We start from the raw sequence: 18095 nt of genomic DNA on the forward strand, positions 1-18095 counted from the left end.
GCCCTGTCCAGAACTGCCAATGTCCTGGGAGCCCAGCAACCCTACATCTGGCAGGAGTGATTCCCAGCATAGGCAGATTTATGTATACAAGCTTGTTTGTATGTATACAAACTTATGCCAGCTCAGCTCAAGGTAGTATTCTAAAAATAACTGGGTGGGTTTTGTGGAACGGGTGGCGTCTCAAAATCTGCCCAATACCATGAGCCCAAGTTTGGGCAACAGGCCTGAGCCACCATCCGTACTGCAACAACCACATAGTTATTTTCAGCATGCCAGCTCAAGATGAGCTACCACAAATTTGTTCCCTTGAGCTCAAAATGGAACCTCACACATTCACTGTAGATAGGCCATTGGTTTCAATGACATTTAAGCAAATGCTTAGGTGATTTGTTAAAGAGAGATGGACTTAAGCACGTATTTAAAGCTATTTGTGTTTAAGTATCTCACCGATTATAAAGCCATTATAATCATCTAGTCTGATCTTCATATACAAGCACAGAATTTTAGCAACTGACTGTGCCCATATACTACAGTATCTTTTTTAGAAAGGCCTCCTATTTTTATGCAAAGATTTCATATGGCAGAGAATGGATCACACATAATAATTTCTTCCAAATGCTGAATGGGACAAAGAGATAAAGAATGATTCAATTGATGCCAGCCTGACACTTTGGAGACCCTCATTCAGGTCCCTACTCTACTTCAGACTTCCCAGATGACCTTCAACAAGTGACTTGTTCTCGCTGTGGTTCTGTTCTCCATGTTTAAAATGGGGATGATAGTATTTCTATCCCTCAAAACGGTGCAGTGAAGATTAAAGATTATGAAGTGCTCAGATACTGGAGTCATGCGTGCTGAAGATAGATTGAACTACCCTCACTGTTTAAGATATTGTGCTTGGGGACACCAGAGGGCACTGTGACCAAATTGGGTATACAGGTTACCTGAGCTCTGAAATACCCATGTGGAATCCCTGAACAGCATCCGCTAATCCCTGCCTCCCAGGCAGCCTCAAAGAATATTTGGCTACTGGAAACCACAACATGCCCTCTAGCTCTGCATAATCTCACCTGAATCCAAAGAGACTGAGGAGTCTTCCCAACTTCTACAAATAAAATGGTGCTTGAGTCTGATGAAACATAAATGTTTGCTGTACTACAACAGGTGACTATAAATATCTTGAAATCAAACATGCAGTTTCCACCCTCGAGATCTTTCTGACTGAGATTCAGAGTGCACACTCTATCCAGCTGGTTGTGGGAAGCTGAACTGAAACTTCAGAAGTGGAAGATGATTTCCAGGAGAACTAAATACAGGTTCTGAAGAACTTTAGTGATATGAAGATGATTAAGACCAAGCTGCTTTGATCTACAAAGGCACAATAATGTAACATCAGGATTGTGGGTATTCTTATGAGAACTGAGAAAGGTAAACACTCTGAATTTGCCCCTAAGATGCTAAATTGTTAGATCTGCCAGTAGATTTTGTTTTGATTTCAAACAAACAGAATATCTATAGAATGATCTAGAATTCCACCCAAGCCAGCCCAGAAAGCTGGCCTAGAACATTGCTTGTGCAGTTCTAGAAGTTATCTACCAGGGATCATATATAGCATCATTGTAGGGTTTAAAAATACTGTTCTTTCAAGATTATGCCCATGATGTAGTTGCAGTGAGGGCAGCTTTTAACCAAATGTAACATCTGGACAGGCAGATGGATTGGAAATATTTAATACCTGGCAATCCTCCATATCAAGAATGGCAAATGGATAGTATTGCTGAGTTCCCCTCAGGAGGCATAAAAGAGCTGAAAAAAATCTGCAGACTCCTCCATCACAAGATGAAACATCTAGGTCAAGATCTGACCTTCTTGAATTTATGTATTGCTCTGTGAGATCTGATATGGCTGTTCTAGATGATGGGCTCTAGGTGATACTGACATGTTAGCTCCTTTTCTTTTTTCTTTCTCTTTCATTGAGGTTGAAGGGTTATCATCAATTTACTTCCATGTATCCTAACTCATGGCAAAGGGGCATCAGTGTGAAATCTGGTATTTGATTAATAATTATGTATATATCATGGCTTTATTAAATGGTGCTTCCTTATGGACTAATGGATCAAGGTTCTATTGATAACACGTGATTACTGCAGTTGTAATGTTTGGGACCCTGGACCTGTGAGGATATCCAAATTTTACCTGGTCCACCTGCCATCAAATGTATATTTTGGACTGTTTAAATGGATTCTTCTTTTTGACTGTAAAGTCCTAACCTGTATTTCTCTCTTCATGATATTTTCATGTTTTTCACTTATTTAATTCCTCTGCTGCCCCCTAGAATAAGTACTGCAAAGTGACAATTTAGCCCTGGATTACGTATGCAAGTACTGTATGCTTCCCAGGAAAATTTGCAACTCCTCATTCTTTACAAAATGACTTTGTATTTTATCTGGTATATTTTAGCAATGATGGGTTCTATAATGAAATATATCTTCTGGAAAATAAGCCATTTTGATAGCCCTATTAAAAGAAAAGCTATGTATTCAATGCCTTAAACAGAGAATGTTGACATTGTCATGCTCCAGAAGACGCATCTGACAGAACATGAAGCATGTAAACAGAATAAAGACTGCGTAGGTCTTTTAATTCTAGTTGAATTCAAAACTGAGGGGGCATAAAAAGTTGCATATTAAAATTCTAAGCACAAAGTTTGAACGTTAGGACATATTTTCTGCCCTCAAGGCTGAAATTGGGAATTCTATAATCAGTTTAGCCAACCTCTACAGAATAATCCCAACTTCTTTTCATACATTTTTTCATACATATAGATGACATGGGGCACCATCCTATTACTGTTGCTGGAGATGTCAGCTCTAGACCCAGTCCCTGATAAATCTTCTTCTTCTTCAGATAAAAACATGAATAGTAATGAAGTACTTCATATACACATGGCTAGTATATGTTTACAGAATCTGTGGAGATTAGCCAGAGGATTAGTCAGAAGGGTTATTATTATTATTATTATTATTATCCTCTGCAGTTCATTCAACATATTCAGGACTGGGCTATTTCTCAGTGTCACAAGATCAGATCAATTCTATCGCTGATTGTGGCATTTGTGCTATTGTTATATCCAACCATGCTCCTACAAACGTCTTTTAAGGCCCCGGGGTATGCAGCTCCAAATAGGCCTCTCTGCTGTTTGATACATCATTTGTTAACTCTGTCCAGCAGGAGTCTGAACTCTCTTTGTAAAAATGCCCCAACTGTTTCATCAGCTGTCACAGCTTGGGCAGCTTTGCTGTTTATTGCTGACAGCTGCAATTGCACAATGGCACCCCGTCCCTCACCACCACAGCCAGGCCCACTGACGAGGAGATGCAGGGGGCAAAGAGAACAGTTGCCACAAGGCCTGGCCTTTCAAAGGGGCCTGGAACTTCAGCTGCCGCCACCACCAAAGAAGCAGTAGTGGTGGCCACATATTTGGGCCCCTTGGAAATCCTGCAACAGCACTGTGCCACTGTTCCATGCACAGCTCTGAGGGAGTATGGAGGGCCCCCAAGGCTGGCTACCCTAAGCCATGCCCCTTCAGCCCATGGCCCAACTCCTTCTAAGGACAGGGAGCCAGGCCCTGCTGATCACAGCCATGGTCAAGTTCCTGGTGACTGCCAAGGCGTCCTTCAGCAACACCTTCTTGGCCATTGTCCCCTGGGCAGTTGCTCGCCCTTAAGGCCAGTGGGGGTGAACTTGAAATTTTGATGCTCTAGCCCTGTTGCCTATCCCAGTCCCACGTCCTTTGCCCACGAACCTGGATGCCTTCCCCCAGCCCCTTAATCACCTTGGCTCCCAATGCCTCCCCTGGTCCCCCAACCACTCTGACCCTCATTGCCTATCCTGGTGTCCCAAATCCCTCTGCCCCCCACACCTGTCACTCTCAGGGCCCCAATCACCCTGGTCCCCCAATGCTTCCACACCCACTCCCTATCCCGACTCCTGCTGCCTCCCCCAGCCTCCTGTTTCCCAACTGACTCCCTGAGCTCTCTTTTGCGCACCCAACACAGGGTACTCCAGGCACATATACAGCAGCCCTTCCCATACCTACATCTGTGCTGCCTATCTAGTCTCATTTCCCTGCTCTGCTCTGTTCCCCTCCCCACCGCCCTCCCTACCCCACCTAGCAGAGGTCGGCAGGAGGACTTGCCAGTGGTGCCTTTCCCAGGCACATCTCTTCAGGCATATTCAGTCTGGAAAAAATCTGAGGGGTATATGATCCCATGAGCCTTCCCAACACACACACATACACACTAAACCAGGGAAAGACCTTGAACTAAATGGTAATTACAGACCAATTTCTTTACTCCACTGTGACACTCAGACATTAGCTAAAGTTCTTGTTATGCTACTGAACAAAATTCGCACATTATGTATATAAATCAGGTGAACTTCCTTCATAAAAGGTATAGCTCAGATAAATTTGCACCAATTGATGTTACTGCTGCTTTCGGAGATTTGGAAGAACCCATAGCTGTCAGTTCTTCAAATGCCAAAAAGACTTCTGTCCACATAGCCTGAGACTATATTTTATGTCTGTTAGTAAATTTTGATTTGATAAAGAAATTATTGCTTGGGTTAGGGTCTTTAAACTGACTTCTAGGGTAGTTACCAATGGCATCATTTAGTCCCCATTTCCATTTCAGAGAGGTATGAGACAAGGCTATCCCCTCTCATTTTTCTCTTTGGCTATATCTTCACTTGAGAGTTTTGTCAACAAAACTGGTATTTAGCTGACAAAACCCTCAAAGTGTCCACGTTCCCAGGGCATTCGGTTGACAGTAAGTTAGCAAAATGCAGCACTTCTGTAGACAGCAATCTGCCACTCCCCCATGAGGCAAAATGCCTCTGTCAACAGAAGCCAGTATGGACATTCTGGAGGACCTTCTGTTGGAAGGGCTTACAGGACACCAGGTAGCCCTGTCTGCTGTGCTTCTAGCTGGACATTTTGCAAATAGAGTGGCTAAGCAGTCCGGCCGCTTTGTTGCCAAAACAGATTGCTCTTTTGATCCGCTTTGCAGATCTGTCGACAGAAGTTTTGTTGGAAGATACCTTCTGACAAAAGCCTCCATCGACAGATCACTTGAGTATAGACATAGCGTTTGACTGCTGCCAGCAAAGTAAATCAGCATATGCAATAGATATGGGATATCTTGATGTTAGCAAGGCTATTAACACTGCCTCATGTGACCTTTTGATAAACAAACAGGGAAATACAACATAGATGGAGCTCCTATAATGGTGTGTGTGCACAACTTGTTGGAAAACCATTCCCAGAAAGCAGTTAGCAACGGGTCACAGTCAAAGCAGAAAGGGCAAAACAGGTGGGATCCCACAGGGACCAGTTCTGGGTCAGGTTCTGCACAATTTCTTCATCAATTGTGTAATGACATACAGTTTGTGTGTGACAACAAGCTGAGACGCGTTAGAAATGCATTGGAGGAGAGGACTAAAATTCCAAATGATCTGGACAAACTGAAGAAATGGTCTGAAGTAAATAGGAGAAAATTCAATAAGGAAAAATGCAAGGTTCTCCACTTTGGAAGGAACAGTCATGCAAAATGGGACACAACTGAATAGGAAAGAGTACTGCAGAGCCTTGGCTCCTTCTTTTCCTCTTCCCCCAAAAAAATCATGCTGATCATGCTGAGGCAGTATGCAAAGGAGAAATAAGCTGTACTCTGTAAATGGCTGTAATAAATTACTTCTTCTATAATCAAGATGGGAGCTGAGAATAAACTGATCTTGACTCAGAATTCCTTTCCTGGGGTTGGCTGGTGGTGCAGCTACACAATGCCTTGAGACAGAATTGGGTTTTATGGCTCAGTCTCACCTTATGTTATTAAAATGTGTATTTCAAAGAGGAGAACTTCTTAAGTAAAATCCTAAGTTAAAACAGATGCTACCAAATGAATATAGTGTAGTATGAATTTAAAAGCATAAATTATTCCAAGATATTACCTATTTGTACTGTAGCTAACACTCCAGGGAAAAAAAGTGAAGTAAAATGTTGTATGTATTATTTAAGCAATACTACGACATTATGTAATTAAAAACTGCATTCAAATGTAGTTGCACAAGTCATTCCTTGACTTCTGAGTGCAGAACTGTATAACTTTGATACTATTTTTTCTTGATGTGCCATAGAGAAACTTTGCAAAAAGAACACTTACTGTAGTCTATGAAAATGAAACTGTAAAGTATAGTTAAAATGTGTTACCTAAATTATAGGATTAAACCATTATGGTTCACTTATCCAAGGTTTTCAATCTCCCATATAAACAGACAATTTTGTAAAATGTTCCAAATCATAAAGTGTCTTGATATTCAAAATATCTTTTAAACTAAGTTATAGCTAAAGAAGGTTATTTATTCAATTATTTCTAAATATAAATTACCACAAAATGCGACAAGAACAGAACATCATATTTTATGCCTCAATGAAAAAAGTCTGAATCCTTATTGTCATGGAATCAATATACTTTTCAGTTAGCTTCATCTCCATGGTAATGACAGTGTAAAATAGCTCTGTGAAATTATAGACAAGTACTAAGGAGAACAACAATAGGATAAAAAGAATGACCGATGGCATGATGTTTTCAGAAATATACACATACATAATAATCTTATACTTTTAGAATAACCATTAGAGTGAAAGTATTGTGATTTTGCTAGTTTAGAAGTATGTTATAGTAATGCAAATAAACAAGTCTTTTATATGCCGATGTAACCCCATTTCTAGTATTATAAAACTGTTAGCATAAAACAGAATAAATGTTACAATAGTATGCATGTAAACAGTGGTGCAGAATGTGCAGACTTTAAAGATTTCAATCTATTACCAATTACATTTCATTTAATTTCAAAAATACTGAAACCTAATTGGAGAAGCTTGTTTAACAATCTAATTTTTACCTTCTGAAAGTGATGAAAATACTGTTTGAATAAAAGTGATGTGATCTACTGAAAGTATAATCACACAGCAGACAACTGGAGCTTTCATTCACCAGATGTTTCCCAGCCTATAGTAAATTCCACTTGCAAAACATTTTCTGCTGTAAATTACCTTTTACATAGCTTTATACAATTCTATACAGATAAAAAGGCTAAAGAAGGCAGAAAGATAGCACAGTGGACTGACAATTAGCATGCTAAACCCATGGTTGTGCGTTCCATTCCTTAACAGGGTCATTTAGGGATCCATGCTAAGGATGCTAAAAGGTCTGCCAAGATAGCAATAGGCCCTGTTGTGGGAAGAGGTGACAGGACTCTAAAGGGTCCTTCCATTTCACAAGCTAAGTGCTGAAAGTGTTACATTGCCATATTTAAAACCATCTCAGCTTTTTAAACTAAACTGGATTTTCTTAGTTGTGTGTAGGTTAAATTCAGGGCAAAGAGGGATGTATAATCACATGGATTAAATGCAATTACAAATCACATGTAGTTTCAAGAAATCTACTGTAACTTAATTCCCTGTTTTAATAAAAAATTATGATTAACTAATCCAGAAATATGAAATTATCGTGGGGTTGTATATACTTCATGGAGAGATCAATAGGGACAGAATTCAGAATCTTCCGTACCAAAAAGTTCTTCAGCCACAGAATAATTTCCATCAATTGTCAGTAGTATTAGCAGGGATTATAATTTTTAACTCATCCATTACGAGGCCAAACTACATAAAACATTACATGAAAGAACAGGGTTTGGGTTTTTTTCTTTTTTTTTCAAAAATTCCAGCACCTCAGTTTGCAAGAATGATTTGCCTCCATAATATAATGGTCAGCCCATTTGCATCTGCAGGTCAGATAAGGGCACAATTCAGACTACTTGCATCTGTACTACATAATTGCAGTGATGGTTAAATCTGTAAGTACTTGGATTTGCGCTCACAACTGATAACATGAAAATAGGAAGCTGAACTATTTAAAAGTTCTGGCTCTAAATACTAATCACGGTCAGAGTATTTGGAATTATAAGATCCAGTCAGACTGCTGTACATAAGATCTAAAATATGATTTCGACACACACCAATTAAAACCAAAGTCATAACATAAAATACCTTATGGTTACTGGAGTAAAGAGAAGCATGGTGGTAACGTTGTCCAAAAATGCAGAAAGAATTGCAGCAATAAGACACAGAATAATAATCATGGGCCACACTCTGCCTCTGGAGAGCTGGTAAGCCTAATAAAACCAAACAAATAGCAATGGCATAAATTCATGGAAAATATCAACATCATTTTAAGAAATAACCAATGAACAATGTTATAAAAGATGGTGCAACAATGACTGGGGAATATTCATGACTTCGTTTCCAAGGATCTCAGTATGCTTTTCAAACGGTAATTAATTTAACGACAAGATACTCTAGGGAAGAAGGAAAATATTTCTATTTCACAGGAAGGAAAGAGGCAGAGAGCAAGTAACTGATTTGCTAAATGTCACACGGGGATCTATGGCACAACCAGCAACAGACTCCAGGTTTCCTGCTTTTTGTTGCTTTATCGCCAAATCCTGCATTTCTCCTTTTATATACAAATGGAAATTCACTCCCTTGAATACAGTCTAAATAAACCAGCTTTACACAATGAAACCGGATGACTGATTACTGAGTTTAATTTCTCAATCCATGGGCTGTACAGCCTAAGCCAACACAGGCTCCTTTCTGTTCACATAGAACAACAGCTGAGCCTTAGGTTCAACCCCTATATAAAGGTCTGTGGCCATTAATTGTATATAAATACAAACCCAATGGCCAGACTCACATCTCCTCTGTACCCTACTTTGGGCTGCTCACTGATAAATATGTAAGGAGACCAGCTCTTTTTCACACAGTCCATAGTAAGTCATGGGGACAGTTGGGATTACTCAGTTGCTTAAAATTATGCATTTTCTTAAGTAGCCTAAAGAATCAAGAACAACAAGTAGTCCTGTGGCACCTTAGAAACTAACAAATTTATTTGGGCATGAGCTTTCCTGGGTAAAACCCACTACAACGAAAGCTCATGAACTAATACATTTGTTAAGTCTCTAAGGTGCCACAGGACTGCTTGTTATGTTTAACATTACAGACTAACTTGACTACCCGACTGAATCAGGATCTTTGGCCTTAACTTATAAAAATACCATTTCTTGTAATGATTACTCAATACTTAGCCCTTTAAAAAGTATAAACTGACCACTATACTATGTAGTGTGATACACGTAAAGTGCCCTTGTATAAATGTTTTTCAAGGTATCATTTAGTGTAATTGGTTTGACTAAAAAGCAGTTTTCTTAGTTCAATAAATATGTAATAGTGCTGCAGTAAGACCAATACAATACAGGCTGACCCACTTTTGTCCAGTACTCTCCAGATCTGACTGGTGCTGAACGAGAGCATTTGCTGGACCACAGGAGGTCGATATTGTCTCACATATTACCAACACCATCCACTGCCTACTGGACACTTAGAAGACATTTAGGGGTCAGTTACAGCTAAATAACAGCACAGAACAATAAGAGCCAGGACTGGTGGCCGGAAACAAACTTTATGGGACCATGGGAAACTCAGCTACACCCATGATAAATCCAGATTACAGATGTTGCCAGACTAGAGAATTATAGATTAGAGAGATTCAACCTGTAGTATAAAGAATGCAAATGCGAGATTACACCACAAATTTACCTTTACTGCACAGTAATCAAAAAATCCAGTTTCCGAAAATATGGCCACTAAAAGCATCTGCAGAAAAAAGATAAAGAAATAAGGATGGGATTATTTATATAAAAAAAGAAAGATTTGCTCTGATGCTTTAACAAGGACTCCTGTGTCTCTGCCACGATTTTGGTCTTGTTGTTTGAGGGGACATCAGCTGTAAATCAGGATGCCACACATCAAAAAGAAGTCAGATTTATATTACTGGCATTTATGGTAAAATTTGCATTTGTGTAGTTTAGGCATGGTATTATTTCAGGGTGTAAGGGGTGCACAGACCTTGTAGAGGGCTCTACAGCAGTGAATTTCATTTCTAATTACTTGGTAGACACGGCACATTGCAAATATCTCTGCCCTTCTCACAAATCAAAAGTGGCCATTAGTTTACAATTATTTTCTTCAGCAGTGCTCTGTAGATTCCAGAAGACATCAACTCCCTAAGATTATTTAATTTTTTCCATACTTCTGGGAGATTGTCTGATCCCTCAATCTATTTGGATGCAGGAAGACATTAAAATTCATACATGGCAGCAGATGCAGACGGCAGTGGTTTTTGTCTGTGATACCATAGTATATTTCAATCACAAAAAGGCAGCACAGATTAACAGGTGTGGAAGTGGGCAAATAATTAATGTATTATTATAGTTTAGGTGGGTGTATGTTTTTCTCCAGCTGCACATTCAGACTCAAAATAGAATACTGATTATGACAAAAGAAACCACTTTCACTAGCTGAGTTTGTTTGAGGAAGGTTTGGTGTAAATAAAATTAACAAGAGAGAAAAGTGATAACACTCTCAAACATTTTTCTTTGTCATCGGCGGAACTTGGTCCACTGAAAGTTATTACCCTCCTTGTCTCACTATTAACACTTGGCACATACGCAGGCCTTTTCACTCACAGATCTCAAATGGCCTTTCAAAGGGAGGTACTATTACCAGAGAGAGGTATTTTTACTTAATAGTTTATTAGCCCCAAAATGCAATTTCAGTTGACCTGAAACTATTTGTGACTTTTTCACAAATTTACAAATGTGTTGGGGGACAAAAGTGGTGGCTCCTGATGATCTCTTTATAATTTTTAACCCAATGGTTATGGCTCTTGGAGACCAAAGTTCCCTCCCAAGATGTAGGATCATTCTCACTCTTTTTCACGGGCCCAGTTACTATTCATTACCATTAATAATTTAGAGAATACTTATTGGGCAAGAGACAATGAGTGAGAATGATACTATAGACTGGCAGTTGGGACACTCACCTATGTATATGTAATTATTTATACACAGTAGTAAAGCTGAAAAAGTGAGTGAGAGAATCCCACATCTAACTATCCCACAGCCCAGTGGCTAGGGTGTTCTCCACAATGCGCAACACCTAATTTCAAATCCCTATTCACATCAGACACATAACAAGGGGATTTGAACCAGAGTGTCCAACATCCAAGTTGAGCACTCTAAATTATGAGCTAAAGGATATAAGGAGAACACCTCTTCCAGCTCTTTTACAGGTCTAACCCTTGAAAATGCTAAAAGCCACCATTTTCCTATTCATTTGAACCAATTCATTTTACTTTCATTTTCCAAAGATGTCAGCAAGCCAAAAAATGACCTGAAGAAGAGCTCTGTGTAAACTCAAAAGTTGGTACCTCACACTAACAAAAGATGGTCCAATAAAAGAAATTAACCTCACCCACCTTGGCTCAGCAAACCAAATCTGTTATTTTTCCAGTTTTAGTTATCCTATTTTTTGGAGTGAAGAAACATTTACCAATGTTTCCCAAAGTGCCTCATTTTCTCAAACTTTTTGAGTGCTTCCAGTTTTTGAACACTCAAAGGGTTTGTCTACACTTGCCCCCAACTTTGAAGGGGGTACTTAATCAGGGTGAAGAAAGATTACTAATGAAGTGCTGCGGTGAATACGCAGCACTTCATTAGGCTAATTCTCCCCTGTGGCAACTTTGACATGCCCGCACTACTTCAAAGTGCCTTTACTCCTCAAAATTTTGAGGAGTAAAGGCACTTCAAAGTAGGGCCCACAGCTACATGCATGCTGGCACTTCGAAGTTTGACACTTTGAAGTTGCCGCTGGGGAGAATTAGCCTAATGAAGTGCTGCATATTCACTGCAGCACTTCATTAATAATCTCCTATCAGCCTGATTAACATGCCCCCTTTGACATTGAGGGTAAGTGTAGACCCAGCCTAAAGAAGCCAAATGGTCACTATAGTACTGCTCAGTTAAAAGGATGGTAACAAATAAAAAGAAAGTATGAGACATTGACTACAATTATCCCAGAAATTTTAGAGCAAAAGTTACATTTTCATTACCATTCCAAACAACAGCGCCAGAGTTTCATAATCAATCCACTCCACCACTTTGACCATGCTTGGTCTCTGCAAATCAAACAATACAATCAGTTAATCCCGTGGCTCACCTAACTAGTGATTAGTTATGAAACTGCTAATTCCTCTTAATCGGTGAAGTATTTAAATGAGCTGTGATAGAAATTAATTAGTGTTTCTCTGATGTACCCAAAGGGGGATCTTTTCTATTATCTCTGAAATATGCTGACAGCCTGAATGGCTTATAGTCTAGCACCTACATCTGGGTTTTAGTTTGTTTAATTCTCTCAGACAGAAATAAATGAAAACTGGTTTATAGACCTCAGTTTACTTTCTGCTTACAGAACAGTACAATTCAGCTTCACCTACAGACAAATTGGAGGATATTCTTAGAAAAGTAGTCACAAGAGTATGGGGGCTAGCTTATGAGGAAAGACTGAAAGAACTAGTAAGTACAGATATTTTTGCTAGGTGTCAATTAAGGAGCACGGGGAAGATAAAAATATGTGAAAGATATAAACACTACCAAGGGAGTGTTATCTATGACGGTGCCAAGGTGTTATAGTCAGCAGATATGCTTGTTTAGGTTCCATGAGAAACCTAATACAGCTGAAAATGACAGAACTTTGAGTGATAAAAGATATTTGTTTTCAGATAAAACCAAGAAGCTCTGGTGTACCTTACAACAATCCTTTTTTCCACAAGGTGAGAGTATTGTTATATCTTGCTAGTTTGAACGAAAACAGCTTTACATGTTTAAAAGTTGTATTACCAGTTAATGAAAGCAGACTTAAAATTAAGCAAACTTGTAACTAAAACTATTAAATCTTTTACTATACCAACTAAAGATTGAAAAGCACAATTATCTAATCAAAATTACAATTGGAATTGAATTAATCAACCATCCAATAATAATGGAATGGAATGAAATCAACAACAGATCATTGGATGAACACAAGTAAGACTTAAATCATGACGTTAATATACCGAGTGATCTATTGTTACACAAATTTAAAGGCTGCAGCCATACTGCATTCTGCTTTCAGAAGCAGAATGCAAATAAGTGAGGCTGATAATGCAAATGAAGCATGGATTTATATAGCTCACTCATTTGCATTTTCTCACATGATCGTGCTTTCTGGAAGCAAAATCAGCCGTGTAGACAAGGTTCCTTCGAAAACAAACCCCGTTTTTGAAAGAACTCTTTTTCCTGAAACAAAATATGAATGACATCTACCCAATTTTTCTACAGTAAGCTCTTTCCTTACCAAATGTCTCTCTATATGATACAAAGAGATCAACAATCCATAATTTCCCCTTTGGAGACAAATACTATTTTATAGCCCAAAGGGACATGAAGTAATTAAAGTTAGGATTTACTGAAAATTTAAGAACTCACTATTTCTTTCACACACACGCACACAAAACTTGTTCATAGTTCTGAAATGTTGGAGAAAAATCAATACAGGAGCCAGCCATCCTGGCCAGTCCAATTAAAAGGGGAAACAAAACTGAAAAACATTATTTAGTCCATGTCCACACGGTAAACTTTACAGTGGTACCACTGCAGCTGCACCACAATAAAGTGTCCTCTGTAGCCACTCTGTGTCCATGACATGCAGTAGCTTTGTCCTTGGCAGAGTGTCTCCAGATAGCAGCATTACCCACACTGACACTTTTGTCAGTGAAACTTACATCAGTTGGGGGCGGGGCCTTCCTACAAAAAGTGTGAGCATAAGTGTGACAGGGTGAGGCCAGGGGAATAAATACAAGAAGAATAAAAGGGGTGGTTTTGAGATGACAGTCAGACAGAGTGGGAGCAGCTGGGGAGGAGGCTGCCCTAAATCAATTAGGGACAGGTGGTACCACCTAAATCTACCTGTAAAACCCTTTCTCCAGCAGAGCAAGGGGAGGGTGAGGGGAGGAGGTCAGAGTAGTGGAAGAGAGAAAGCTTGAGAGGAACAGAGGAGAACATCAGGAACACCAGCAACAGCAGAGGGGGGCGAGGAGCTCCAGCAGGGCATGCGTGGACTTCCTAGCCCTGGTAACCCCAGGTTCATGCATAGACTGGGAAACAACTGGACACCCAGATGGAGCTGATCAAGACGGAGGACTCGCTGTTGCTGCAGCCTGGAGAAGATATCAGGGGGAATCGTCTGGGGAAGTGGCCCAGGGAGAAGATCTGCTGCACCAAGGCCTACGGGAGTCAGCCCTTCCCAGTAGCAGCTGCATAGGGTCCCTGGGCCAGAACGTGGAACAAGTGGATGAGGGCTGAGTTCCCCCCATACCATCCCTTGCCCCAGGAGGGCAACTGGACCCTTAAAGTGGGACCGGTGAACTAAATGGAGGCCTGGAGCCCAGGAACAAGACTGACTGACACAATAGACATAGACTTAGAGGGGGGAAAAATTATTCTTTAGCTTGCTGATCTTTGCAGCATTAAGGCTGCAGAACAGAGACCATGTGATGTTGACTTTGGACTCAGTATCTTTCATTGACTGGTGGGCTTCCTCTGGCACTTGGCTGGTCAGATATTATTGTCATGGTTTCTTTCTTCCTTCCTGGAAGAATGAACAACAACAGCCCTCCTTGATCTTGTGATAGCCCAAGAAAGATCACGCTTTCTTTGTTGTACCTAGACCGTAAAGGTTGTGATTTTAGTCTGCTCCATTCAACATCACCTACCTTGAGAATTTCCAACCAAATCAGGTGTTATAAGCTTCATACCCCAATAATATGGTCCAATGAAAGTTGAGGAATAGGCAAGTTAACTTTTCCTTATCTGGGAGGCAATAGACATCACTGAACCACTAGCACAGAGTGTTCCGAGAATATGAAAAAAACACGGGATCAGGAAAAGATGACTCCTCAGAAGCAATTACAGAGCCACCTACTCTGTGAGGATACAGGTGGCCAAACTCAACTAATCTTCTGTATATTCTTGATGCATTCAAGTAACCTAATGACCTACTATACTCTCTTGTGTCAGTCAGACTTTCATTCACTCAGTGCTTTTGAAAATAAAAGGGATTATAACTGGTAAAAATTGGGGACCTATGGATTTTGCATAGTCTGATGAAGGAAAGGGTTACCACTTAGCAAAACTGCTGTCTCCAGCTCTATTAATATAGACCTTACATCATCCAGAAAACGTGAAGTTTTCAGAACCTAAGAAAATTGAAGGTTAGACTAATTAGCCTCACTGAGGCCCATTTATTTACACCGCAAGGTATTGGAATAAATCTGAGCAAAGTTGAAAATGGTTGTATACGAGTCCCTGCAAAATCAGAATATCATACCATTAAGTTGGCCTTCTCTTTTGTCCCATCCAGATCCAAAGCTGCATCTCTCTTTTGTGCCCCGAAGAAGGGGAATTCATCAAGTCTAAAAATAATGTTCTTGCAGCATTGTAAGTCCCATAAAGTCTACTGCACCATGGGACCATTTTCACTTGGGATTTATGATACAATACACAGGAATAAACTGAATAGTTTAAATAATGCATCTTACCTCACCCACCACAGCTAGTGCAGCTAAAGCAGCCAAGGAGCCCAACATAGCTGCTAGGGTTCTGTGAACAATCTGTAACAAAAAGCAAAACATCACTGAAGACTATTTTAAATCTCCATTTAGGCCTCATCTACCCCTCACATTAAGTCAACCTACCCCAATAGAGTTAATTCAACATAAGTTTTGTTGACACCATAAGTTCAACCAGAGAATTATTTCATCAGCCACAGCTATTGACTCTTGAGGGGATGTCTTTACTACAGCAGTGGAAAACGCCTTCTGTCCTTGTAGCCAGGGTCAACATTACACTGGAATAGTTAGAGCACCACAGCTGTGCTTCTGTCACACTTGTAGTGTAGACCTCACCTTATTCTTAAGTCTTGAAGCAAATAAAACACCTTGGTCTTCTTTCTGCCTTTTACAGTTTACTATCCCATCCCCAACACTTGCTCTACGATAATGGACAGGAGGAGGAAAATTCCATATCGCTGCAATGTTTGAAATTTGTTTTGCAGTAGAACAAAAACATGGCTGATCGTGGGTGGGTGATTATTAAGTCCCTGTTCTGCCTCTTTCAGAGCAGAGTTTTTCCACCCCAAATCTGGGACTCAGGCCTAGGCTTCCTACCTCTTAGGCCAGGATCCTAACTACCCAGGTATCAATACAGACACCCACACAGTCATTCTCATCCGAAAACTTTCCCAACAGGCGTTTCATGGAAAGAGTTGCATCTCTACACACTGTTCCAGCTTCTGCCAAACACCATAGGAAAACATTCCAACCAACTCTTCCTCCACTCCTGAGCTCTGTGAATGAGCCATGTGCAACAGCTGGCCTGACATCTTCCCCTGTAATTGCCCACTGGATTTCCTCCAAATCATTTTGTTCCCTGCACACTTCTAAATCTGTTCTCAGCAGCATGTACATAGATCCCTGCCTGGCACTTCCTCAGGTCTCTTCTCCATCCTCAGTAGCTTTGCTTTTTTTTGTAAACTGCTGCTCCAGTTCATGCATGTGCACGCACACATCTCTCCTTGCCTCACTTCCAAAGCTCTGTACCCTGCTGCTTTCCTTTTTCCCTCTCAGATCACCTTTTCAGCATCTCCTCTGGCAGAGCCCTGCAAGGCTGTGTCCTGAGTCCACCCTTCACTCTCCCTCCTCTGTTCTTTACCACTATCTGCTCGCATAGTCCTTTCAATCCTTACGGCTCAAGGGCATGTTCATGAAACAGTTATCCCCTGTCATAGTTACTGCCTGAGGTGGAAAAAGTACCCAAAAAGTGACTTGAAAAAAAGTATCAGAGGGGTAGCCGTGTTAGTCTGGATCTGTAACAGCAACGAAGGGTCCTGTGGCACCTTATAGACTAACAGAAAAGTTTTGAGCATGAGCTGTCGTGCGCACAGACTCACTTCATCAGATGTGCCTCTGATGAAGTGAGTCTGTGCTCACGAAAGCTCATGCTCAAAACTTTTCTGTTAGTTTATAAGTTGCCCCAGGACCCTTCGTTGCTGTTGAATAAAAGTGAAACTGCTTTCACTTCTGGATACTTGCGCATAAACTAGATGTGATGTGTGTGTGTGCTTTTTCTCAACTAGTTTTTCACAGGAACAATGGTGACTTGTACATAAGTACAACCCCCCATGCCCAGCTGTACTTTTATTCAAGTAACTTTTGGGGTACTTTTTCCACCTCTGTTTACTGCAACCTTTATTTTCCTGGTCTTCCCATTTCATTCTGCCAACTAGAACTGGAGGAGGAAGGCAATGGACTTAGCATTCCCACAATGGAAATACTGTAGGGGCAGGACAAATCTATATTCCCATCCTTGCACCTTGTTTTTCAGCAAATTCAAGCCCTTGCTATGCAGGACTCCTTTGCTGCTGTGGGCAGAGGTTAAAGCAGGACCCAGAGGGATGGGAGCAGCTGCCTGAGAACCAAGATCAAACCATGCTAGAGGTATGAACCAGATAGTTCACGTCTAGCCTCACTAGATCCCCTTGCAGGTCCCTTACTTCTACTGCCACCCCTATCCCTCAGATCTGACTGTCTCCCAGCTGACCCACTGATCAACTCCCAAAAAGGGCTGAATGGGAGACAGTGCAAGGCTACTTGGAGATAGGAGCAGGGAGGTGCATGGCCATACGGGACTGGAAGAAGATGCAGGACCACATGGGGATAGTGCCTGACTAAATGTGAGAGGGCAGGGGTCAGCCAGGGTCTGCACTGGGGAGGCTCCCCAGCTCCATAACAGTCCCTCTCCCACCTCCAAAAATACCCATTCCATCCTTCTCATGCCCCACAGCCCCCCAGAGTCACTCCCAGGTTACTTCCCAGCAATGGCTTTCCTCTTCCTCAGCACCTCTGTTACCCTTGGTTCCCCCAAGTCTTTGCACTGTTTCTGAGGGGTGTGGTAAATATAGTTCCGTATTGTAGTTTAAATTAATTATTACTCGGTGTTTTGTATTAATATGCTTGTAACGAATCCATCTGTCAAACAAA

At 40.7% G+C, this 18095-nt stretch overlaps 1 protein-coding gene across 1 annotated transcript in view; it reads right to left on the bottom strand.

Annotated features, from left to right (window-relative positions):
* Window positions 1–18095, bottom strand: part of OCA2 (OCA2 melanosomal transmembrane protein) — a 338099-nt gene that overhangs the window by 218223 nt on the left and 101781 nt on the right. Inside the window, exons 9-12 of the mRNA XM_074983294.1 lie at window positions 15597–15668; window positions 12072–12137; window positions 9719–9775; window positions 8111–8235 (exon numbers count right to left, since the gene is read on the bottom strand). Of these exons, the coding sequence (XP_074839395.1) occupies window positions 8111–8235; window positions 9719–9775; window positions 12072–12137; window positions 15597–15668 (320 nt within the window). The remainder of the gene's footprint in view (window positions 1–8110; window positions 8236–9718; window positions 9776–12071; window positions 12138–15596; window positions 15669–18095) is intronic.

This window comes from Carettochelys insculpta, chromosome 1, assembly GCF_033958435.1.
Source record: "Carettochelys insculpta isolate YL-2023 chromosome 1, ASM3395843v1, whole genome shotgun sequence".
In the NCBI taxonomy this organism is placed as follows: domain Eukaryota; kingdom Metazoa; phylum Chordata; order Testudines; family Carettochelyidae; genus Carettochelys; species Carettochelys insculpta.